The sequence below is a fragment of the Oryzias latipes genome, chromosome 19 (genome assembly GCF_002234675.1).
Source record: "Oryzias latipes chromosome 19, ASM223467v1".
Lineage (NCBI taxonomy): Eukaryota > Metazoa > Chordata > Actinopteri > Beloniformes > Adrianichthyidae > Oryzias > Oryzias latipes.
Genome location: NC_019877.2, coordinates 23,429,709 through 23,453,977, shown reverse-complemented (window position 1 = coordinate 23,453,977; position 24,269 = coordinate 23,429,709). Strand labels below are relative to the sequence as shown.

Below are 24,269 nucleotides of genomic sequence, written 5' to 3'. Positions count from 1 at the left end.
TTACATTTCTATGTTTTATTTATTTTTATTAATTATTTCTCTGGTTTTTTTTTTACATTGTCTTCATCTGCTACTTAGACTTTGTTGTAGTTTTCTATTTGTAAAGTCCTATAGTTCCTCATATTTTTGGATTTGAATCTACCAAGTGGAAAAATGCTTTGTAATTTTGAATTTTGTCCATAAAAAAAGATAGGAGTGTCATGATGGCTATTTTGACTCTAACGGCTTTCCGTCGTTGTGGTCCACGCCCATTTGCTATAAAGATGGTGGGCATGCGCTGTCCGGTCTTCTCTTTCAACTGGCAAGAGCTGTCGTGTGCCGTCGAGTCTCGTTTTCAGTCTAATGTAAGCATAGTTTTCCACTTTCCTCGGTATCTACTGTCGTATATTTGTCCTTGTTTGCTCTTATCGACGTTTATTGATTGGCTGTGATTTAGGTAAACTGTAATCCTTTTTTTGTCAGTGGCTGTGGCATGTGTAGGAACTCAGAGAAACTTCCGGATTTGTCTAATTCCTGGAACGTTTCGTTTTTCTGCATTCGCGTGTTGTGGACCTGGTGCGGTCTATTTCCTGCGGCGCTCTCTCGAAGTGAGCCGCCGGTCGGGGTGACTGTCTGTCACGCAGTCTGCTGGAATGCAGCAGCGCGAACAAAAGACCATGTGGCGGTCCGTGTAGGCCCCGGCCTGCCCGGTAACTTCTACCGGAACTCGTCTGGATGAAGGGCTCCTCGAGGAGGCCTTCATCCAGACGGGTAGAGCGGGTTTTAGCAAAGACTGTTCATCTCTGTGATGAGGCTGAAGAGGATTAGTGATAATGCAGCCGGCTGATCAAATGTCAGCTGTAATGTGAGCAGATGGCGGGACCGGAGCCAATGCAGTCAAGACACCAATCCGCTAATGCCACGTCACTGTCAGGCACGTCTGACGTAAAGCGCCGTAAAGAATTTAAACACATTTATTCACTTCAGTCTCACTGCAGAGTTAACTGTTATTTAAACCTACAGCTATTGAACTTAATGTTTGGATGAAAATGGACCAATGTGGTTCTACGGATGACATTTAAAACAATACACACTAAAAATGTTTATCTTTTCTGTGTGTAGCTAAAAGAAGAGTATTTAAAGCTAAGGCTTCCATTGATTTATGTCTGATTTTCTGCAGTCGCTGCTCCTCTCCTTTCCTTTCTAAAGGGGCTTTTTTTTGGATCTCCAGCACTTTTTTTCTTTTTTCTGCTGATGCAGCAGGATTTCTGTCAAAATGGTGACCGTTCCACAGCAGAACTTTGGCAGGTAGTTAAAATGAAGCTGTGGCCTGCGATGCTCAAACTATTCTAATTCATCTTCTAAATCTAACAGTATACCACGGTCCGGGTGAATTCTCCATTCTGATTGGCTGCTGGGTGTGCGTTAAGTGATATGCCACCCACAGGCCTAAAAAAGAAGTTACATAGCATAAATGTTCTGTATCCCTGCCCTGGCTTCTGTAAAACAGACATCATCTGGACAAAAACAAGCGGGAAGAGGTGAACTTTCTCTCTGAACCGATGCTTTAACACATCCTGATCATCAGCATAGATGTCGCTTTCCTTTGCTGCTGCAGTCGAGGTCGGTGCCGGCTGATAAAACGGTCTGCTTTCTGAAAAAAGTGATCCAAACAAAATCAGAATAAAGAATTAAACTCTGGTTGAATATTCCTTTGTAAGTGTCCATGTTTAAGCGGCTTAATGGCGTCCCAATAGTGCATTATCAGAATTAACGGACTTCGTTAAAGCAACCGTCCGACGTGAAGCGAACCAAGCAGGGAGTCAACGTGAAGGTTGATTTTACACAAACTGGCTTAAAGAAACACTGCAGCAGCCTGTGATTTTAGGAGTCCTTGACTTTAGTTATTGAAAAAATCCTTTTTGATAAGTTTAAAAGTCAGTTTTCCTTTATCAACAAAGAAGCCAAAGGAAACACTGGTCTATATTATCTGTGAGCAAACGCATCTGAAGATCATACTTGAAAAAATAAATAATTGGGGCTTTTTTATATGAAATGAATTTATCTTGTATGTTTTGAATGAGTAAAGTGAAGTAATGTTTGTGCGTTAAGCATTATGTTAGCTAGCAGCAGAGATCTTGTTTCTCTTTGCATATTCAAACTGCTGTGCAAATGATGCTATGCTGAATAATCAAGAACTTGTTTTTTTAAATGCTGATAAATGCTTCCTTGAAATGTCTGCAGTCACCGATGACAAACATCCACTTTGTTCTATTTTGATTTACTATTTAAAAAAATTGTTTTCCAATGGAATGCATTGGGTGTCAACAGGATGAGATGTTTGTTGCCCATTTGCCCCGCAGTTTCCAGGCTGCATTATTGCATGCATTATACTTTCACCTTTGTAAGCATACAGGCCTGTCTGTGGAGCTACCAAGGAGGTGGTGGCAGCTGCTGCTGCTGGAAAATCATCTGGTTTCTTCTAATGTCAGAGAACTCATGAGAAGCCGGATGTGTTTAGAGTTCTGGATGTTGAACTCTGTTCTGGATGAAGGCTTTCAGTGGCTGCGTTTCCATTGACTATGAAATGACGCAAATCGGATTTGCAATAATTAGGGCTGCGGGATATGAGGAAAACTCACGATTTATATTAGTGATCAATATTGCAATGACGATATAACTTGCAATACATAAACGAATGGCAAAACAACCGAACCGCAACAGTTTCATTTCAAAACTTAAATTATGCTCCAAATGACCCTCGTCTGATTGGTGAATTGCATAAAGGGATCTATTTGATTGGTTAAATACTCCAAGCTGCCATAAGATTGTTTAATCACATTTAAGGTTACCATTTGTCGCAATTTTTGTCGCCTTTTGCGATACGCACAGCTTGCTTTGACGATACTGGTAAATTTGCGATTTCTTGTGCAGACCTAGCGGTAATAAATTCGTCAGAGCGAGAGAGAGAAAACAATTTTGAAACTGCGCATTTTTTTTGAAGAGAAACTTTTCCTGCTTGGAGGATGTTGGTTTTTGAGGCGTATTAAGTCGCATGTTTCCCAAAAATTGCAATGAAAACACTGTTTTTATATTAAGTCACGTGACCAACAACCGGATGGCGATGCGCTTCTTGGTAGGAACTGGTGGCCTTGGGTGTTGCACAGCGGCGCCACCAGAAGCCCCACAGCGTCACACCGATCATCCAAAGCTGGGTGTGTCATGTGGAATCGTTGGATCCACAGCTCCTCTGGGAAATTTCCCAAAATGGCTTCATCTGTAGCCCCTCCCACATGTAAGGAGCTCGCCCCTCCATGGCCTGAAGAAGACGCCGACATCTCCTTTAACCGATGATGATGAGCGTTAGCGCCGTGGCAGAAATGTGAACGAATCTGCTGTCAGAGTAATGTTCACATCCATGTTTTTGAATGATTTACCGCGTTAGGTTTGTTTATTCGCTTAATAACGATTTAATGGGAACTCATTGCAAAATCGTGTTTTTCAACTTTTCTAGAATTTTGATAGTTTTGTGTGCATGTGTGTGCGTGTGTGTGTGTGATGGAAACACAGCTATTGGAAACCTGATTGGGTTCAGTTTGCAGCAAAGCAGGAGGTTTTCATATCTAATCATGTGACCAAAAGAACACGGACCTGGTGTCCTTTGTGCTGGTCGTTCTCCCGAGTCTCTAAATGAGTTTGTATTTATAGTGCGGGGGGGGGGGGTTGGCTAACGGTCAGGTGTGCAGCAGTGTGAGGATGAGGTGGCTGCCGAGAGGGGCGGGGCTCTTCAGCGCTGCAGTCCTGTCCTGCCGGTTGGTGCACACGGACCTGGACCACAGGCTGCCGGCTGCTTTGTGATGGGGTCGGCTCCCTCGGCGGCCGGCCCCGCCGCTCCCCCTCCCAAAAGCAGCAAAGTGGTGTGAGTGAGTGTTGGCTCTGAGAGCGCCCCGGGACTCAAACGCATCTAAGTCACCGTGTGGGCGTCTGCTTCTGTTTCAGAACCATGAGTGAGCTGCAGGAACGCACCTTCATCGCCATCAAGCCCGATGGCGTCCAGAGGGGGATCATCGGGGAGATCATCAAGCGCTTTGAGATGAAGGGCTTCAAGCTAGTGGGGATGAAGATGGTCCAGGTAAGGAGGCTATTCTTTTCTATCAAACCCTTCTAAAGAGTTCATTCTGTACTTTTAAGCCACACGTGGTCTTGAATGAGCGGCGGGTGAAAGAGAGCTGATTGGCTTTCTGACCTATTCTTGGCTTAAGCTTCCCTGATCAGCTGGAAGGTGGACGGTTTGTGCTCTTTGATGGTCACACTGAAACGTGGTAACCAGTTTAGATAAAATGCTAAAGAGCCGTGGCCGGTCAACATGCTGGCTGACATTGATCCGCTGTATTCTGGGACTTCAGCGTAACCGGTGGGCTGGGATCCGTTATTTACGGCCTTGTTCTCGTGTAAGCACGGTTACTTGAAAGTTTGAGTTTGTTGCTCTCTGCATTATTTTCAATCAAACTGAATTCAGTAAAACTGGATTTGTTTTCATTCAAGGGGTAAATAAATGTTTCAGGTTTTGTGTTAAAATCCAACGCCGGTCTTCTTCTGATCCATTTCCAGCAGTTTCCCAGTCGTCTTTTTTTAATTATGATGATGCAGTTTTTGTTTAAGCAAAAAGTCGCTTCTGCAGAGCGGCAGGACTTGGTAAATGGTAAATGGCGTATACTTGTATAGCGCCTTTCTTCCTACAAGGACAAAGCGCTTTACAGTCACACACACACACACACATTCACACACTGGTGGCGGCTCCGCTGCCAAACACAGGCGCCCGCCTACCACCAGAGGCAAGGTGGGGTTCAGTGTCTTGCCCAAGGACACTTCGACTCATGGGCGTGCAAGGCGGGAATCGAACCTGCAATCTTATGATCATGGGTCGATCGCCCTACCGCTGCACCACGGCCGCACCACGGCCTTCATCAGAAGGATAAAACGAGAAAGTAATGAATCGCAATATAACCGTTTCTCGACAGGAGTATCGCTATAGACTTTTATTTGGAGGGGTCTGAAATGAGGACTCGCCGGTTTGAGGAGTAAACGTTGGAGGGTTGGCCGCCAAGTGTTGAGTGTTCATTTTTCGTAAACGTAGTCATGCTTATTAGCTTATTCCATCGTATTCCTTCAGTGTATCTGTTATGTGAAGAGTATGATGGGAAGTAAATGAGCTCACGATGATTCCACATTTCTCTGAGCAGCGTCCTACTCCTTACCCAATAGTAGTAATGCAACAATTGATGGGGTATCGGCGCTGTAGAGTTTTCATCTAGATTGTAGCTCAGACGATGATTTGGGACGTTTCTGAACCTACATCACAACTTTAAATGAATGAGCCTTCCCTGAATCGTCGTGTCAGCTGTTGTGATGGTTGTGAGTCCCTTGGTTGTGTTAAACTGACCTGTTGTGGCGTTCATGGCGCTCTGGTTTGCTCCGCAGGCGTCCGAGGACCTCCTCATGAAGCATTACATTGACCTGAAGGACAGGCCCTTCTTTCCCACCCTCGTCAACTACATGAGCTCCGGTCCAGTGGTCGCCATGGTAAGAACTGGTCAGAGGTGGGTGGTTCTGTGGAACCACAGAGCGCCGCCTCACCTCTGTCCTTGTTCCAGGTGTGGGAGGGTAAAGGTGTTGTGAAGACGGGCAGGGTGATGCTGGGGGAGACCAACCCCGCCGATTCCAAACCCGGGACCATCAGAGGGGACTTCTGCATCGACGTCAGCAAGTAAGCGTCTCTCTCCACGTTCCTAGAGCGTGAGCGTCTCTAGTCCTCGTCTGTCCCTGTGGTGGACTGACCGTCTTCCTCCCCCAGGAACATCATCCACGGCAGCGACTCTGTGGAGAGTGCCAACACGGAGATCTCCCTGTGGTTCCAGCCGGAGGAGCTGGTCAGCTACACCAGCTGTGCCTTCAGCTGGCTCTACTGAGCCGCTCGGTCCTGCAGCACTTCCTCCTGTTGGTCTCAGGCGACCAAACTCTTGCCTCAAGACAAGCTGGAGAACAGCTGTTCATGGCCCACAATCCTCCTGGCATGTTTGCATCGTCATACTGTGGGCCGCTGTCATTCCCCATCTCATTCCTGTAGAAACATTCCATCCAGTGCTTGACTGTGTGATCGATGAGGTGAGGTTTCCCGTTTTTGTTAAGGGAGCTGCTTTCCAATAAATGCACACAAATCCAGTGGTGTCCCGCCTCGTGAACGCTCCAACGCTTCTCCATCCATCCCGCCGGTCGACGCCAAGGTGAAGAGGGATTTCCCGGTTAACTTTAGTGATGTCATCGGCGTTCACGGCCAAAGCTGCTTATGCTCTGCAGCGTCATTCCACGCCGGATCGGCGCGTCGCTGTCAGCCCAGAGGTTCTGCTGTCATTTTTGATCATTATAGTATTCTGCTTTTAGAATGCACCGTTTAAGAACAGCTCAACCTGCTGTTCAATCCATGAAGTACACCCAGGTGAAGGAGGAAGAAACGGTGTCGTTTCTTACAAATAAAGACCTGGAACAAAGTCTAAGCAGCCAATAATAAAGATGGATATAAACTGATAAACGATTCAAGAGTTTTATAGCTTATTTTTAGAGGGATTTTAAAAAAAAGCATGAGGTTGCTTTGAAATACAAAAATGTAGCTTCTTGCAAAGAACATAATTTAAAAATTTCTCTAAAATGAAATTGTTAAAAATAAAATGAATTATTTTTGAGTCACACCTAAAAACTTCAGATTGGTTGCAAGTGTTGCAATTGAGTTTGGTTTTTTGAAAGTCACCTTTATAAATCATCCCAAACATTTTAACCAAATTGCTGCTTCTTACTTTACTTAATATCTTTTGTACATTTTTGGGCATAAATTATCTTGCCAATATTATACGTAAAAATCCCTTTCATGGATAGACCAGTTGAGGGAAAAAAATGAAAACACGATCTAAGGTTGGTTAAGTTTGGGACAGAGTTTTCCTTCCCGACAGGAAGAAGAAACAAAATTGTCCAAAACTGATAAGTCTGTCGCTCTGAGACGAGATGTTTATGGTGGAAATAATGCAGAGGAAAGACTTGATTTATGTGAGCTATAAGTCAAATCTTCGTAAAATACTTCCTAGGTTTCTCACTGTGGAACTGAAGACCAATGAATGTCATCCAGTGTGATTTTACAGAAAATGCAGAGTAAACCCTTGAAGTGTTCAGGTCTGTTAAAAAAAATAAAAAAAACTGCTGTTTTATTGGAGTTCAGTTTAAAAAGCCTGAAGTCATCCAAGTCTTCAGTCGGTAAGCTTTTTCTTGGAAACCAATTTAAATGTGAAGTTCAGGATCATCAGCAAAACAATGAACATGAACCGTGTTCTGGTGACTAATGCCAAGACTAAATGAAAGTGGACCGAGCACAGCGCCCTGTGGGACCCTTTCATGATGAAAGCCAAGCTAAAAAGGTGAGTTTACCCGGTTTTACAGGGTGGAGTTCAAACGGCAGAGATCTGATGATGATGGAGCAGATGGCAGCCGGTGCAGCTGCTTCAGAACAGAAGTGATGATTGGTGAAGAGGGTTCAGGAAATGATGTGGACGGGAGAGTAATGGATGGACTGAGGTAGGTTCCACTGGTAAGAGGTGACCTAAAAACAGGAAAACAACACTAATCCCATGGAGAAAATTACTAGAAAGTAGGAAAGGGATCTGTCCAAGCGTCAAGTCATTTAACAGGAAGTTCCACACAAGAATTCAAAATAAGCTAAAAAAGCTGTTAGAATTACTTCAAGTTAATGTTATAGAGCCAAACCTTCGTTGTTTTTTTTACTAGTTAAAAGCAAAGATATTTTTTGTTTTTATAGACGTCATTGTAGTTCGTTTTGATTAAACGACCAAGTGTCGTTACTGGAAATGACTCATTTTAGAACAAAATGGGATCTTAGTACGAGTTGGTCCATCTTAATGAATCCCCGTATCGTCTAAACGTAGCACTCATTCCTGGAACATGAATCTAGTTTTTTTCCATCAGTCTAATTTCTCAACATTTAGTCAATTAAAAAAAAAAACATCCATAAAATTGAACCAAAATGGCGGTGCTTCTTATTCAGAAAATAATTAACAGTTCAGCACTTGAAAATGTCAATGAAATGGCATAAACGTTAATGTGTCTGTCAACTAAAAATAACTATTGTCATGGCGTGTTGAAACCTTCCAGCAGAGGACGAACCAAAATGAGCAAACTCCACTAAAGTCACTGTTTAGTAAGATGATTGACGAAGCCACATAAGGCAGAGACCAACTTAACCCGTGAGGACAGTGGAGTATTCCATTGTTTATAAAATCTTGTCAGTTTTGGAAAAAAGGAATTTAGAGCCAACAGGCAAACAGGAAGTTTTGGTCCCATCACACTAAAGGAAGACTGGAAAAGGGTGTGGGGAATGCAGAAATGGTAATGGTGGTCAGGTAGAGCCGAGTGTCATCAGCATAGAAGTGGAACAAAATTACATTTTCTGTAAAAAATATTAGCAGTTCAAAGATATTTGGTTGAGTGTGGCTCCTGGCTGCCACACCTGCCCATGTGTCAAAGTGTCCTTGTGTTTATGGGTAAAACACTTGGGGTCGTAGTAAAGCACTATATACGTATCCAGCATGTTTACTGTTTTAATTCCTGTGTGAACCGTGAGCGTGGGTGAAATGCAGTCTGGTAAACGGACCGGCCTGACCCTGGTTGGGCCTCTTCCTGGTTTCATTCTTGGCTCAGAACAAACAAAGATTGTCAAAGTATTTTGTAGTCATAGGCTTTTTATTCAGTGTAAAATTTAGTTTTTACAAAAAAAAAGAAAAAGAAAATCACTGGATAAACTTTCACAGCCATGCGATAAACTGCAACAATTGTAAACAATGAAGATACCCATTTACAACCAGTATGATCCAAATATTTGCCTTTATTTACAAAGTCTATCAAAGCTTGATCACAGCACAAATTGACCATATCAAAGGAATTTTTATACACTATCAAAAAGAGTTACAAACTTTGAACTGCTGTCTATTGAACCTCATGGGTTAGTCCATAGAATCATGATAGATTTCTTTTTTTTTTTATCTGTAACCAAAATATATTTTCGAATTTTTCTTTTGTCACACTTATGTTCAGACAATAGTAATCCCACTACATTAAGTTATTTATATCAAATATATATTTATATTTATATATATATATATATATATATAGCACCACTATGAAATAGTTCATTATAAGTGAGGGCTATCACGTACAGAAAAACATGAGTAAAAGGGCAGAATTTTCAAATCTAGCACATTATGTGTGCAAGGATATGGAAACCCATCAGTGCTTCAAAACCAAAAAAAGGTCAAATTCTTCTTACAAATCAGAGAAAAGGTTCAGTTCCTAACCTCAGGATTCGACGGTAATGTTTTAGGGGGACGCTGGGGGGCCCTCTGCTTTCATCACAGTCTGTGCTGCTTGCACACTCGTTTCCTGACGTCATCTGAAGTCCTTTTTAAATTCTTTTGGGGCAGAAATGGATTTCCATACACTCCTGACCACAGCTGACAGGAAACGGGGACAGACTGAACGATCAAAAACCACTACGACAGCGCCAGCTTGGGGGTGGGGGTGAGCACAGCACAACGACCTCAGGTACATGCACCCAACTGATCCGGTCACGGCCCCACCCTCTTAGGGAGGGGGAACATCTACAACCACTTGGGACTTTCTCTGCATAACAGTCACTTCTAGCTCTGCTCTGTACAAAGGTGTGGATGCGGTGAAGTCCGCTTCTGAAAGAGCCGCCACATCAACCTCCAGTGAGGATTCGGAGACGCAGCCTATTATTGCTCGCTTTCTGTGGCCAATCGGGAGGAACCTGTACCCCCCCCCACCCTAGTATTTAGTCCAGGGGGGCCCAAATCCGGGCCTGCCTTTGAAGCTCCTTACTGCGTAACCCTTGTGCTATCCTAGGCACTTTAACATTGGGAGTGGGGTCATCTAGACCCACTAGACAGTGCTCTGAACCTTTTTTCTTCAATTATTTGTGATCTTCACTGGTGTCCATGGATTACATGAAATCTTTCCACCTTTATCCACCTTTGTCATGGTAGGGAGAACATGTCAATGGAAGGGTGGGGGGTCATCTGGACCCCATAGGATAGCACAAGGGCTAAACACACCTGATCCAGGTAACCAGCAGCAGGTAAAGCAGGGATTCTGGAAAACCAGCAGGAGGGCGTCCCTCCAGGCCTGGATTTGGGCCCCCCTGGTTTAGTGAGACCTTCCCAACACGAGAATTCTGCACCACCACAGACGGTGATGGTTGTGCTTGTTGACATTTCTTATCAAGAAAAACTCCCAGATCTCTGAATAGAACTGAATTGAAGCAAAAAATAATAATTCTATGGATTTTCTTTAATCAGTAAAATCTTTTTTAATCAAACTGAACACAGGATGTGATCTAAAATCGTAAAAAAGGCTAAATATATATGTTCAATTAAAATGTAATTTTAGTAGGTTTAGAAAAAAAAACACCCCCCCCCCTTTTGTGAGATTTCACTATAATTATGTGATTGACAGACATTTTAATATTCTCTTTTATTGTTCATCTTGATTCTATCTCCAGGTAAGTTGATTTCTTTAAACATACACAAGAACAAAGCCAACAGCATACTTTTCCACAATAGAGGTTAAAAATGGTAATTTATTCTGAATATATGACTTTAAAAAGTTAAAATGTTGGAAAACCCTTAGTTTAAGTTGACTTTAAAATCATTCCTTTCATTAAAAAACATTTTTGTGTGTTATTTCCCCATAAATTCATACAGTAAATATTTAGAAATAATTCATGTAACTGAACAGCATTTTCTTCTCTTTCATTGAAAAAGGTCAAAGGTGAAACCGCAGACAAAAAGAGTTTTTGCCCTTTGCTTGTTCAGTGGTTTTAGCTGCTTAAAAGCCGTTTTTCTTTCTCTTATTTACAGGTGAGAAGCTCACCTTTGCTTAACAGAAAACAATCATTTCACCAGGTTATATTTTAAATTATTTAAAAAGAATTCCTGAGCCCTAAAAGTAGAAAGAAAAGTCTTTAGATGTTGCTGAGAAGTTTAGTCTGCTCTGAATTTTAACTCACTGAACCAAAAAAAAAGGACAAATATATTTATTTTCATATATAGATTTCTGTTAAATGATCTTTTTAGAGTATTCATGTAGTGATCAGAACATCTGCAGGTGTATGGTAAAATACGGGATCTTTTATTGCATAATATTTAGCTGTACTGTCATATTATTTCTCCATGTTTGCTGTCTAATGTTTGTTTGTTTGTTTGCATATTCCGACCCCCCCCCCCCCTCTGTTTCACACCAAATGCCACAAGCTTCAGGAGGTAGTAAAAGGCTGCAAAAAAAAGAAAAGAAAATCGAGCTTGAAGAATTATTTTCATTTTTTTTAAGTGGTGAGGCTTCGACAGCACACACCGATTTATGGATGTGGACAAACGCTGCCCCCCAGAGGAAAAGCAGTGCATTGCTTGGCGGACGGGGCGGCCCTGCAGCTCAGCTGAGTCTTTGCATCCATGTGGCTCCCACACGAGAGCCGCGTAAGCACACGCACACACATTTGCATAAAGCCCAAATAAGACGTCATAGCTTGGATACGAGACCTCGCAGTTCTGACAGAACCTCCGAACACGACAGCAGTCCAGTTTCAACCCCCCCCCCCCCCCAAAAAGAACACGTCTAATGCTACAAAAGCCGACTGCAGGCCACATGTACAGTGTTTCATTCTATTCCACAACCAGATCTCTCTCAATTGAATTCTGATTTTTTATGACTGAGATCTTAATGCACTTCAGAAAATGACAATAGCTTTATTGTTTTAAAAATCTGAATTTTAAAAAGCTCAGAGAGAAGAGCCTTCGTCCTTATATGCATATAAATATAGAGGACACAGACTCAGACAGAACTGCAGATCCTCGTTCGCCTGCTGCTCTCCAAACCAGATGCTTCTCATTTCCACAGCCGGAACGTCGGGAAAAGCTGAACGCTGGAGTGTTTTAGCTGATGGTTCAACCACGCAGCAGGAAATGCAGCACGCGGGGAGGGAGGGATGCTGGGTAATCTTCAGTTTGTCGGTCGTATCTGAGCTTTTTCAGCCCAGACCTTCTTCCAATTCTCGGTCCAAACACCGAGGCAGAGGGGAAAGGGTGACGGTCAAAACCCAAAGGCAGCGGGCTTTTCTGGGAAAATTCAAACCTGACAATAGATGCCCCACTCTGGACCAATCAGAGTAGACTGCTGTGGGAGGGAAAAAGGAAGAAACTCGTCCGAATGAAAACCTCGCTGCTACGCATATTTAGGAGTCCAACTCAAAGATTTCTGTTAGGCCAGCATGATGCAGCTGTGGAAATGAGAGCAAGGCAGCACCGCACCGACTCCTGCCTCCGTCTGGGACGTTTTCTGCCTGTCAGGATCACCACGCTACCGGACAAATGCACATGACGTTTCCCACACAGCCACCGAAAAAAGCTTTAAGACAGGACAAAAGAAGAAGTCGGACAAAATAAAATAGAAGCTTCAAGTACTATAAACAAAGTCCACCTGGCATTTCTGTTCTAAAGGAAAGAATCAAATGTACACCGTCTGGCTCCTCTCTGCCAGCAGCTGTTCCCTCGTCAGCCCGTTTAGAGGCCGACTGTTCTCAACAAAACCTGAAACCAACGAAAGGAGAAGAAAGAAAAAAAAACGAGAACTGGCTCAAAAAATGCTTCTCACAGTTTGTAGGGGTCTCTGTGTGTGGACCACACCAGGACAGAGGGAGGATGGGCTGAAGTCTCTTCCCACCTTTATTCGTCTCATGTGGAACCGAGAATGAAGCTCAGGAAGGCTTGGAGAGAAAAGGCCTGACAGGAGCATCTCCATCGACACGGCGAGGAGACTGTGGAAAGGGAGCTCCTCCCGGTGAGTTTCACACACACCAGGCTCCTCTCTCTCTCTCCGCGGGACGGTCCGGGCTGATGTGGCCCGTCCGTGGTCCTGATCCTTGATTGGGTTTTCCCGTGAGCTTCTTGTGGACCGGCTCCTCCTCATCCTCCGTGTCCGTTGGACCTCAGGGCTCCTGTTTGATGCAGTAGCTGCCCGAGCCGTTGCTCTCTTGGTCTGAGGTGCCCTGTGAGAAGGTGAACTCGTCCGCCTCCGCCGTCTCCTCCTTCATCCGCAGGAGCGACTCTGCAGGGAGACAACAGCAGCACGCGTGAGCCTTTCGCCACTCAGGCACATTCAAAAAAACGGGCTGCTGGCCTGGCTGGTCCCTCGTCAGCCCGTTGCCGTGGCAACAAGTGGATGCGGGCCGGTTGAGAACGGCACACCTGAAAGAATGGGAACACTTTTTTTGTCACTGCCACAGATTTTCCTGTCCCGATATAACAAATATGGCTGACAGGAGCCACGGGTGGTTGCCATGGCGAGTGGACAACTTCAGAATGCAGAAGAAGAAACAGTCAATCCACTCCTTCCACCAGCGCCTGAGTGCTGGAACGGACTGCCTGTGTCAATGCCGCAGAGCCTCCGTGGCCGTGACTTTGGTCTACAGTGTGGTGTTACCTGAGTTGTAGTTTTGGCGACGGAAGGTTCTGGGCCGACTGGGCCCCTGGGCACGGTAAAGGGGTGGACTGTGCTCTTCATCCCCCGAGAAGCTGCTCCTCCTCCCTGCCTGACTGAAGGGCCGCCGACCAACTGGAATCCTCCTCTCTAAACACCAAGCCAGACTCAGGTGAGCTACCAGGGGCTCATTTCTCACAGGCTTTCAGTTCAACTGGAGAGGGTCCATTTCACACCCAGAAGAGTTAGAAGTTAGAAGGTTGGAGCTTCAGGTGAAACCTCACGTTCAGCCTCAGCTGCACTAAAACGCGCGTTTGAATAAGCCCCCGGTACGGTACGCTGATGGCGACTTAAGGTCACCCAAAGAGCTTCATCTAGAAGGTTTATGCTTTTCCTAGCAGAGACTCCCCACCAGCCTGCTAGAACGGATGAAGCCTTCAGATGAGAAGGGAACGTTCTTCAAAAACCACGAGCAGCTCCGGCTGCTCTGGGTTTGAGCTGGAGTCAGACCCCCCAACCCAAGATGGGACAAAAGCAGCCACGCCCCAACCTGCAGGAGTCTGGTGGCACGTTTCCCTTCTGATGCAGGGTTAAAGAAATCCTAACCTTCATTGTTGGAACAACCCTTTTTTTTATAATAATGGAGATATCAGATCCCAGAGGTTAGTGTGAGACACACGTATGGAAATGTCTGCGTATTAAAGGTAGGGACTTGTTCAATTGTTTGACAGACAAATTAGTGTATTTTTTATTGCCTAAATCTTGTTTTTTCTCTACAACTATTGTTTTTTTTAATGTGAGGGACAAAGCCTGACGATGCGTCCGTTATAAATTAAATCCACATGGCTGTTACGTCTGTTCATTTCTGATACAGGACACGTCGAAGGGGAACCACCCCGCTTTTTCCACGGTCACTCACCAAAAAGCAAACAAAGAAAATCCCTAATTTGTACTTTGACATGTTTTCCACAAAAGGCTGGCTATTACAACGAGGTTGTCATGGTAACGGCTATAAAGGCGAGTTAAAACTTCACCTCTTCGTTCTTCGTTTTTGACCCAAATGGAGATAGTTCAACGCCTCAGATTCTGTTCTGCTGCCGCCTGTCCAGCCTTCAAAATGATCCAAATTCCTCAAAAGTGAGCTTTTCAAAGCAATTATTGGGTTTAAAAATAGATGAATCAACTCCAGGTCATTAATCTGGTTTTTAATCTATGATGTAAGGGGCAAAGCCCGGCGAGGAGTCCGTCAATCACCCAAACAAGTGATCACATGACAACACCGACGGGATTTATGGAAAACATCACGACTCAGAAGAATGTGGTGTGAAAATTCTTCTAAATGGACTAAATGGTTGCGTGGACGCGTCGTATCCTCAGACTAATGATACAATTTTAAGGCTTTTTTTTTTTAATTCTCCTGAGCTTTAGAATCACACGTGTTTAAAGGCCCACGTTGGGTTTTTCCAGGCATTAAGCAGAAATGAAAACGACACGCAGCCATCAGCCAGTATTTTGATGTGGTTTCTGTAGCTGCTGCAGCCTAACAGCGGTCAACGACGTCAAAATGATGGTCTGCGTCGGTCAGCGTGAGGTGAGGGACGGTGCACCTCAGCAGACTCCCAGAAAAAATATTCCACCAAAGACATAATCATCAAGACGGAGATCTTTTAAAGGGTGATCTGGCTCAGAGGTCAGGATGAGAACAAAAATAAGAAATAAAATAGAATTTTTTTGAAAGTGAACCGCCATATTTACGGTGAGGACATAGATGAAGCAACACTAGATCTGCTCTGACAAAAAAGAACAAAAAACAAAGTCCAGCCAGCCTAAACTACAAGAACTTATAAAGACGAGACTTTCATTTGACTATTCTTTATGAGGCTGCAAGGATTAAGAGAATGATGTTTGCTCAAACTCCTGCATATATGTTGTAGTCAACGTTGTGTGTTTGCAATCTCCAGTCAAGAACTGACAACATGCCTCCTCCACCACTGACCAAACCCCAACATGATCCCGCTTTTCAACGCCACCAGAAGAGGAAACGCGTCCGGAGAAGACAGAGGAGAGAAAACGTGCAGCAGAGCCGCCACTCACTTTTCTTTTGGCCTTTGTACTGCTGGGCCTTCTTCTTCTGCTTGGGCAGAGAGTGGGACATCTCTCTGCTGTCTGAAACACAAAGACAGGACGAGCTCAGGACGGACGCCCGATCCTTTCACCAGAACCGCCCAACGTCTTCCCCCTGCACCGGTCTCTGGCCTTGCAGCGCCGTCGTTTCGTGACGGCGCCCATGTATGAACGCGTGGACCCAACGGCAGCGGCTCCTGTAGCGTGGATGTTGAAACCAACGCGTGCTGACCCGGGCGCCTACATGTGTGAGAACACCTTTGGCGTGGCGTTCGAATCCTTCCCAGCTTAAGGAAATGAATGAAAACGAGGAAGAGGAACAGTTCTGCTGAGAAGAGCGTCCGCTTTGAAGCTCAACAACAACAAAAAAGGCAGACGTATCCGTTCAACGTTCCCTACGAAGATGTTCTGCAACACTTAGTTGTTATTAACTGACTTTGTAGGTTCTTCTGTCATCAGACACGGTTGTGTTTTTGCCACATACCTGACATGTTTCGAAACATGTCAGGTATGTGGCAGAAATGTGTCCGATAACAGAAGAACCTACAAAGTCACGACAACACTTGGTTTTACGACAGGAACAAAGCCTGGCGTGAAAAACACACATCACCAGACTGTGAGGCCGCCGTCGTGTGAGACCAGGGCGTATAAAAAAACAGAACCCGTTGGTCCCGCTCGAGTCCACGGGACCGTCCCGTCGTGAAAGCAGGCTTACTCTGCGAGGCGGGGGGTTGGAGCTGGTAGCCCGTCAGCTGACACCAGCCCACCGGGTACAGGTCAGGGGATTCACAATCCACCCACTGATCGTACTCGTCTTCCCAGCCGTCAAAGTGGATCCGCAGTAGCCGGTGCACAATCCTCGTCACCGTGGCAACACACACCAGCCGTGGCTCCATTAAATCCACGGCTTCCAGCTTCATGCCTTGCCGGAAGCCGTGATTAGGAACTTCCTGGAAGAAAACACGGACAGAAAGAGAGAGAGAGAAAAAAGACGACACACGTAAGTAAATCAGAGGGAATTAATATGGAAACTTTCATCCCAGCAAAAAGGAAACGACGGCACACTCAGATTCAAAGTCCCCTAACAGCTCACCTGTGATCACTAAGCTAAAACCAGTCCAAAAATCTAAACATTTTAAGCCCCGCCCCCTTTTCCTCCACTCTGTTGATGGCGTACTTAACCAGAAAGGTGGAAAGCTCTTAAAAAGCAGGACTTTCTTTGGAGGGGGACTTTAAAGCCTACCTTGTTAAAGAGCCTGACGGGAGCAGCCACTGAGCTTGTTTCTCTGAGGTAGTCAAACCATTTAAATGGCAGTTTAGTGTACCCTGTGGAGCAAATTCAATCATCAGAACCAACCCAAGCGTCAGGAGTCCAATGAGGTTCGGACACAGGCGGGGACTCTGCTACCTCTGGGGGGAGTGAGTTCAATGCTGTTGATTTCACAGAAGCCAACAGGGAAGATGGAGGGGGAGGTGGCATGGTAACAAAACCAGTCCGATCCGTCCACGGCCTCCGAGCCGTCAATCCCGATCATGAGGTACCCGTCTGCTAGAACCTATATGGGGGAAAAACAAGGTCTCTGGTAAGCCTGCAGTCCTCTGGAACGGGGAAGACATCAACCAAGAGGGAAGATCGTCGTCTCAGACCTTTTTTACAGTAGCTACACATATTGCTGAGAGGTTTAGGGGATCGATGGCTTCCAACTTCATCCCGTCTTTGAACCAGTCCCCAGTCTGGTCCACATCTTTAACCTGAAATGTGAAAAGGATCACAGACAGATGTTTGAGGGGAAACTTCCTGTGGTGACTCATTCAGAGGAGAAGGGGCTGCGTCCTCAGGGTCTGGGGTCAGGGGGGGGATCGTGTTGGAAAGCCTGCAGCCAGGAGCTTTTCCATGGGGATGAACCTGTTCATTACTAGTCATGGCCACAGGTGAGCAAAAGATGCTGTGATGGGCTCCTTTGCTCTCTTTGACTGTAGGTGTGAACTTTTGACGTCACTTAGTGGTTATAAACATGACAGAGGAAACATTTATATCCCTGTATGTCTGCAGGGAGAACATAGGAGCGTAGCTGCTGTTTTTTTTTTTTTATTGTAGCTCCTGGCGAGAACCAGAACAGTTTCCCCTTTGATTGCCCCATCTGCTAAGGTAAAATAACCATCATCTTGCATTACCTTCTGGAAGAGCTGTTCAGGAGCATCCACCTGACCCTCCGTCCTCTTGGTAAAGTCTGAAAACAAAAGGATAAACTGAAGCTGTGGAGCATGACACGAGCTGGGGCCGGGGGGCCGCAACCTTCCACACTCCAAGAGCCGTTTGGGTTGGTTTCTCACCGAACACGAGGCAAAAAGTCTCCCTTTAGAAAATTCAGACACTGATTTGTATTTCTGTTATTAAAGCAGATTAACCACAGTTTAAATTAGGGACCCCTTATCATATTTTTTTGAACCACATTTGGTTTAAAAATCCTTCAATTTGTTCAAAAGAGTGCTTTGAGTATAAAATCTGGGTGAGCTAACTGACCTTTTCTGCGGTAAACGGGGCACAAAAATCTTTAAATATGCTTTAGTTCAACTTTAGTAAATATCAAGCTGAGCTGCTTGATGGATTGTTGAAGCATTGTGGGTAGTGTAGTCAGGAGCCTCGTGGAGTGCCACGAACTGTTCTAACTCTTTGTGAATGAGTGGAAGGAAGTTTGGGTTACTTTACTTGTTATGTACTTTACTACTAACTCAATTTTTACTTACATTTAAGTCTTTATTTTATTTTAATCAGAGAGCCACAATGGAGGGGTAAAAAGAGCCAAGTGTGGCCCTGGAGGCTCAGGTTGCAGACCCCCCCTCAGCTAGAGGGTATTTAAGAATACCTGTGGAAATGTAACCAACACAGGTGGAATCAGAGTGACATTAATCCATCCAAAAAAAGATGGATTAGCTTTGATCTCATCAAATATCCCTTTCTCCTGTTCAATAAAACACTGATCTAGAGAAAACACTTTGGAGCCACAATTTAGAGGAAAAGCGTCTGGCTGCGTTCACACCGGCCTTTGACAAGCGTTCAAGAACTGGACAAGCAGGGAGGGGCTGCTTCTTTTTACACAGTTTGTCCGTCACCTGCAGTTGGAAGAGTCTCGCAAGATGTCAAAGCGATGAAAACCTGGAGGATTTTTCTATTTTAATACATGAAGGCCTTTGTATCGTAAAAATTCTAGCCGGACACAAAACAATCATTAATTTCTCCTCCATGATCAATTTTTTTTTTTTTTTAAAGGCTGGTACTTCCGTGAATTAAAGGGGACGCCATCCATGCGTCACTACCAGATCCAAGTCCCCGACTGGTCAAAGTCCAGCCCGGTTTAGCTGGCAAAGCGCGTTCATTGGTCGTGCGTTTTGCATGTAACATTTGTAGAAACTGCCGTAGCTGCACATGAACATGAGAGTTTGAGTGCCGCAGCCCGAAAAGCGCGTTTACATAGATTTGTCATTGGAAGTGGCTGCTTCAGAGCTTCAGAGCTCTTGCAGTGCCTGAAGTTTCACAGGGTGCAGCCCGTTTACCAAAGGCTTAAGGTCATTGCAGATACATGCTGCTGCTTGCAGAGCATCATGGGAAGCGTTTCTCAACCAACCTGAGCGTTTGAAGCGGTGACCGATGCTTCTGGACCAGCCGATATTATGAATGAGGGGGCTGTACATGTGGCACCAGAAGTCATCAGAGCTGTCCTGGCTCTCCTCATAGACCAGCCTGAGGCGACCCCCGATCACCTGCTCCACCAGCGCCACCCGCGTCCGGCACAAGTAGTTCTTATCCACCACCTCCACTCGCATCAGCTTCTTAAAGGGAAACTGCATGTTCTCGTGTACCTGCAGGCAGGACAGTGATGCGTGAGAGGTGGCAGATGATAATGATAATTATAAATGTCAAACTCCAAATGCCTCCATTGGCATCATTACCACTGCAGAAATAAAACACTTTTCCTGATGCGATTCCTGTTCTGTGTGAAAAGGTGACGGCAGGTACCTCTGCAGCTGCTTTCACATCCATTATTAAAGGGAATGATGCATCCTCGGTCGTAAAATGTTCTTTCAATAAATATTTACAACAGTTTTCGACCTGATTTTGTGTTGGGTTTTGTTTGATACTGACTGTGTAGCAGTGCAGGAGAGCTTCAACAAAAGTTACAGGGTTTGGACAGCAAATATCCATGATTAGTTAACACAGCGTTAACAAATAAATGACTAAAAAACGATATTTAGGAGGATAAAACAGGGAATTATAAGTAATGGACACAAAAACACTCTATTTAATCGTTTTTTTCCACAATAAACTGACTTTCATATCTCCTGCAGCCTCATTACCTTTGCTTGCTCCATAATGATAGACAATGCCTCCTTTTAAAAGTGCAGAGGCAGAGCAGACGGCACACCAATATGTCGAGATATAAACCTTAAATATATGGAGCATTTCTTCCACAACCGAACTATCCAAGAGGCTGGTGTTTCCTTTGGGTTAGGCCCACGGCACATGTGGTCTAAAAGCCGGCTCTCTACGAACCTCTCCACACCACTTACCTTGGTATTGAAATCAGTGGGCAGGGTTTTTGCTCCGGTCAGGCGCTTCACAAGAAAGACGATCCAGTTTGAATACTTGTGTTGGATGCCTGAAAAGCACACAACAGCAACAATGACCCTCAACGTCCGGGACAGCGCAGAAGCACCGTCGGCACCAAGACTCACTTTTTGGAGGTACGAGGGGTTTTCCGTTGGAAGCACACCAACCCACCGGGTGAACCTCTGGGATGCAGAGGTTACACCAGAAGTCTTTACTCGTGTCGTTGTCGAAGCCCTCATAACGCAGGAGGGCCTTGAACCCTGTAGACAGAACCAACTGGTTTAGTGGCTACAAACTTCTGTCTTACGCTAAACCCTTTAGCCACGATAAAAGGTGATGCGTTTTTGTGAAGCTCAGTGGGTGGAGTGGACAGCTCCAAAGTCAGGAGTTTAAATTCAAGACTTGACTGTCAGCCGGCAAAAACACCCTTTGTTAATGCTGCACTTATAGGTTTATGGCGACTTTCTGTATGTATTGATTTATATTGTTTACATTTTTACTACCAGTCAAAAAAACGGAAGGATTCACGCTGTGCTCACTAAAATGTATGATTAGGATCTGGCTTTTTTTCCTCAATAAGACTCAAAAATAAGTAGAAAGATTGGTGTTTAAAAGAATCACATTAAATTACAGAGCAATGTTTCCAAGAACAGCAGTTTAAACACAGATAACCCAGAGAGAATAGCAGAGCTTCCTTAACAGATAACAGATCTGTGAAGGACAGAATTTATCTTTATACAAATAAACTCCTTTTCATGTTACACTCTGGCTCCATCTATGCTAAGTACAGACCAAACTCAGCGTTTAAAGTGAAACAAATTGCAGACAATGTGACTGACTAATATGTCTGAAGTGTTTATTATATTTTAATAAAGGATTTGGCCATAAAACAAACTAAACAGTTATGAAAGATGGAAATCCTCCAGACCTGGGGAGAGTGGATCCATCAAAGACAAAAGTAGATACCAAAAGCAACAACTAGATGAGACTTTTAACTTGTTCTGCTCACAAAGACTCTCAGGTCTGCAGATGTGCTGATTGATGTCAATTTATAGATGTAATGTTTGTTAAAAAAGAAAAAGTCAGAGAATTACAGACCATGTTTGCTTTGGTCACTTGACAGCAAACAAATGGTCACTAATGGATAAATGTCCACCATCAGGACAACTAGTTTCATCATTTATCCTCAGAAAACATGGACTTTTCTGGCCTCAAGCAGTTGAACGTTCAAGCATTGACATGTCCTACCCGCGAGCTTCACGATCTCTGCTATCCAGTACACTTTGGTCGGAAGGCTGATGTCAGAGTTGGGGACTTCGATCCTCACCCCCTCTTCTATGTCTCCCCAGGATGTTCCCATAGGAGCCTGAGGCAGGGAAAAAGTTTCAGCATCCACAACATCCGGATCCCCCCCTCATGTCCTCTAACCTCTACTTACATGCTTGAAACAGCTGACAGGAGCTCCCACTACATTGTTGCTGCAGATGTACTTCCCCCAGTCAAAACTCTCTGCAGTGACAACTGACCAGAACAGGAATCAAAAAACAAAACGGCATCATTACTGACTGTTTGCATTCCCTCCAAGCACTGATTTTTGACCACCTACCGGCTTTCGACTTGGCTTGGTTCTGTTGACTTGCTTGGTACTGAGCATAAGCTGCCAGCTTGGCCATTAAAGGCTGTTTCTGCAAGACTTTAGCCTTTTTTGTTGGAGGCTTACCCTTGTGAAAGATAAAGATTGATGTAACCACACATGAGCCTTCTCTCCATTACTGCAACAGTGTTCAGTATATTCACCTGGAGTCTTGCCAGAATGCTAGCTTTTTTAGAATTTGAGGAGTAACTCCTGGAACACGACACGCTGCAGAAGCGCTTGGTTTTGGAATAAAAAGCATCTCGCACCCCGATCATTCCACACATTTCACATGTTGCTGTGAAGGGCAGAGATCAGCATCAGAGGAGTAGAAAAACTTTCCACCGTTTGGTCAAAAAGTTACATTTGTGACAAATCCAACAATACATGGTTCTTGTACTGACCCATTCCAGCTTTGCCATCGGGGTAAGTATAAACCTGCCCATTGTTCTTGATGATGGGCAGGCTTGCAGGCATGGAGGGCACCACCTCATCCTCACTGTCCTCTGAGCTGGAGCTGCTGGTGGAGTCCTCGCTGCAACTGTCGTAGCCATCAAACATCCCGAACGAGTCTCTCCTCTTCCTCTCTGAACGTGGGGTGCGTTCAGCCTTCACAAAAGAAAAACGTGTCTCTTCACTTAAGCCTCAGTCATAACCGGGACAGACAGACATGTAGGTGTGCATATATAATATATAAGATGCTTTGCCATCTTTATTTTTAATAATCTGTCCAGACTTCCAAATTTCGCTTCAATAAATATTGATTAACACAAACCCCATGGAAGCTTTCAGCTCAGGGTTCAGTGAAAGAATATTCTAGCAGGAAAATGAGAAAGGATTTAAACTGCTGTGATTACAATAATATTCTGTCAAAACTGGATTAACATTGATCATATACTCTTGGAAAGGAACACAACTGGGGTAGCAAACCTATTCAAACACATTTAATTTCTAAAACTCACATTATTTTGTTATTCTGATACAAATATAATACATTTCATTTTGTACATACATAAATAGTGATAAAACTATAAACAAAAGCAGTAAATACTGTTTGGCTTTCAACTTTTTCAATGGACTTCTGTTGTTAACGGCTTTACTGTGGGCCTCACAAACAGGTCAACACCAAGAACTGAGAAAAAAAACATGTACAGAATCATGTAGTTTGTATCAAAGTAGTCCTGGTCTCTGCATAGTTGTACTTTTTAAGCTTCAAGTAGCAAAAGAAAAAAACTCATGTAAGGTGGATTTTATTCAAATAAATAAATAAATAAAAGAAAGCAAAATTATCTTATTTTGATTTCTCAAGTAAAAGTTCTGAATAGGGAATTTGTATTTTTTTTTTTAATTGTAAACAGGTTTGTGCAGAGATACCTCGATGGATGCATTCAAATGCATTTTAAATCAAATTAAAGCGCTACAGGTAGCCGACAGACTTTTTCCCATCAGCCACTCTGTTTACGGATTTCTGGAAGTGAGATCTGTGAATAGTGACCGTAAACATGCATTAAAAATATTTCTAGCGTGGGGGGGGGGGGTATATGCACCAGACCAAGAAGATTCAGAATATGGAGCAGTGTTTGGTGCTGTCAAAATCTGTTTACCTCCACGATCAGCTCACAGCTCCAATTTAAAAAGAGCTACACACACCTGTGCTAGCGTTTATTTTTTAATTGGAAAAACAGACATCTTAAAAAAAATTCAGAAAAATAATGCGCCTACACGTGGATATTCCAAACTAATTTGAACAAAAAGAAGAAATAAAAAAACCTGGCGAAAATGAGGGGCGGCCGTGGGAGAAATAGCTCGGATGCTAGTTAAGCTAGCTAGCATTAGCAGGCTAGCGGAACCAGTTTATCCAGATATCTACAAAAGACATTTTTCACATCACATGCGCAACACACATGCGTACTCTGATCGAAAATAAATTAAACGCGCGGTATTTACGTTCCTAGCACTTTGTTCTTCTATTTCCTTTATCTAGTTCTCTTAATATTTAAGCTGAATGAACACTAGCTAGCTACCATAAATAGATAACAACAAAAGGAGGAACAGCAGTCGGAACATCGCGACACAAACGTATTTTACTCACCAAATCCCGTGTGTCTTCCATCAGCCCGTCATAAACCTGACGTTTTTAGCTCTCTCTGTTACCCGATGCAAATAAAAGCCCCTGGCTGGGGGGGTTGATTCTGGCTGCAAACACTAAAGTACAATTGAATACTACCAAGCAGGATATCAACAAATTTACTAACCCGCTTCTGCGCATGTGCGAGCGTAACCTACTTTCACGTGATTGGCCAGTCCTAAATGGAG

At 44.1% G+C, this 24,269-nt stretch overlaps 2 protein-coding genes across 3 annotated transcripts; one reads left to right on the top strand and one right to left on the bottom strand.

Moving 5' to 3' along the window:
* The first annotated feature begins 223 nt into the window (after positions 1 to 223).
* On the top strand, positions 224 to 6,201 carry LOC101158485 (nucleoside diphosphate kinase A). Its single transcript, XM_011488552.2, has 5 exons — positions 224 to 344; positions 3,979 to 4,111; positions 5,461 to 5,562; positions 5,634 to 5,746; positions 5,834 to 6,201. The coding sequence occupies exons 2-5, from the start codon at positions 3,983 to 3,985 to the stop codon at positions 5,946 to 5,948; spliced, it is 459 nt and encodes a 152-aa protein (XP_011486854.1). The 5' UTR covers positions 224 to 344; positions 3,979 to 3,982; the 3' UTR covers positions 5,949 to 6,201.
* Positions 6,202 to 10,484: 4,283 nt separating this feature from the next.
* On the bottom strand, positions 10,485 to 24,225 carry mbtd1 (mbt domain containing 1). Of its 2 annotated transcripts, XM_023949504.1 has the most exons (17): positions 24,046 to 24,225; positions 22,358 to 22,562; positions 22,118 to 22,251; positions 21,927 to 22,041; positions 21,759 to 21,841; positions 21,569 to 21,686; positions 20,446 to 20,580; positions 20,281 to 20,369; positions 19,338 to 19,572; positions 17,887 to 17,942; positions 17,359 to 17,463; positions 17,120 to 17,267; positions 16,955 to 17,037; positions 16,427 to 16,661; positions 15,682 to 15,753; positions 13,591 to 13,737; positions 10,485 to 13,215 (listed from the first exon to the last, which is right to left on the bottom strand). In XM_023949504.1, exons 1-17 carry the CDS (start codon positions 24,064 to 24,066, stop codon positions 13,097 to 13,099), a joined length of 2,100 nt encoding a protein of 699 aa, XP_023805272.1. In that variant the 5' UTR covers positions 24,067 to 24,225; the 3' UTR covers positions 10,485 to 13,096. The 2 variants fall into 2 exon arrangements, with proteins under 2 accessions (XP_023805272.1, XP_023805273.1); XM_023949505.1 differs by lacking the exon at positions 13,591 to 13,737 and having other exon boundaries at positions 24,046 to 24,224.
* Positions 24,226 to 24,269: the final 44 nt, after the last annotated feature.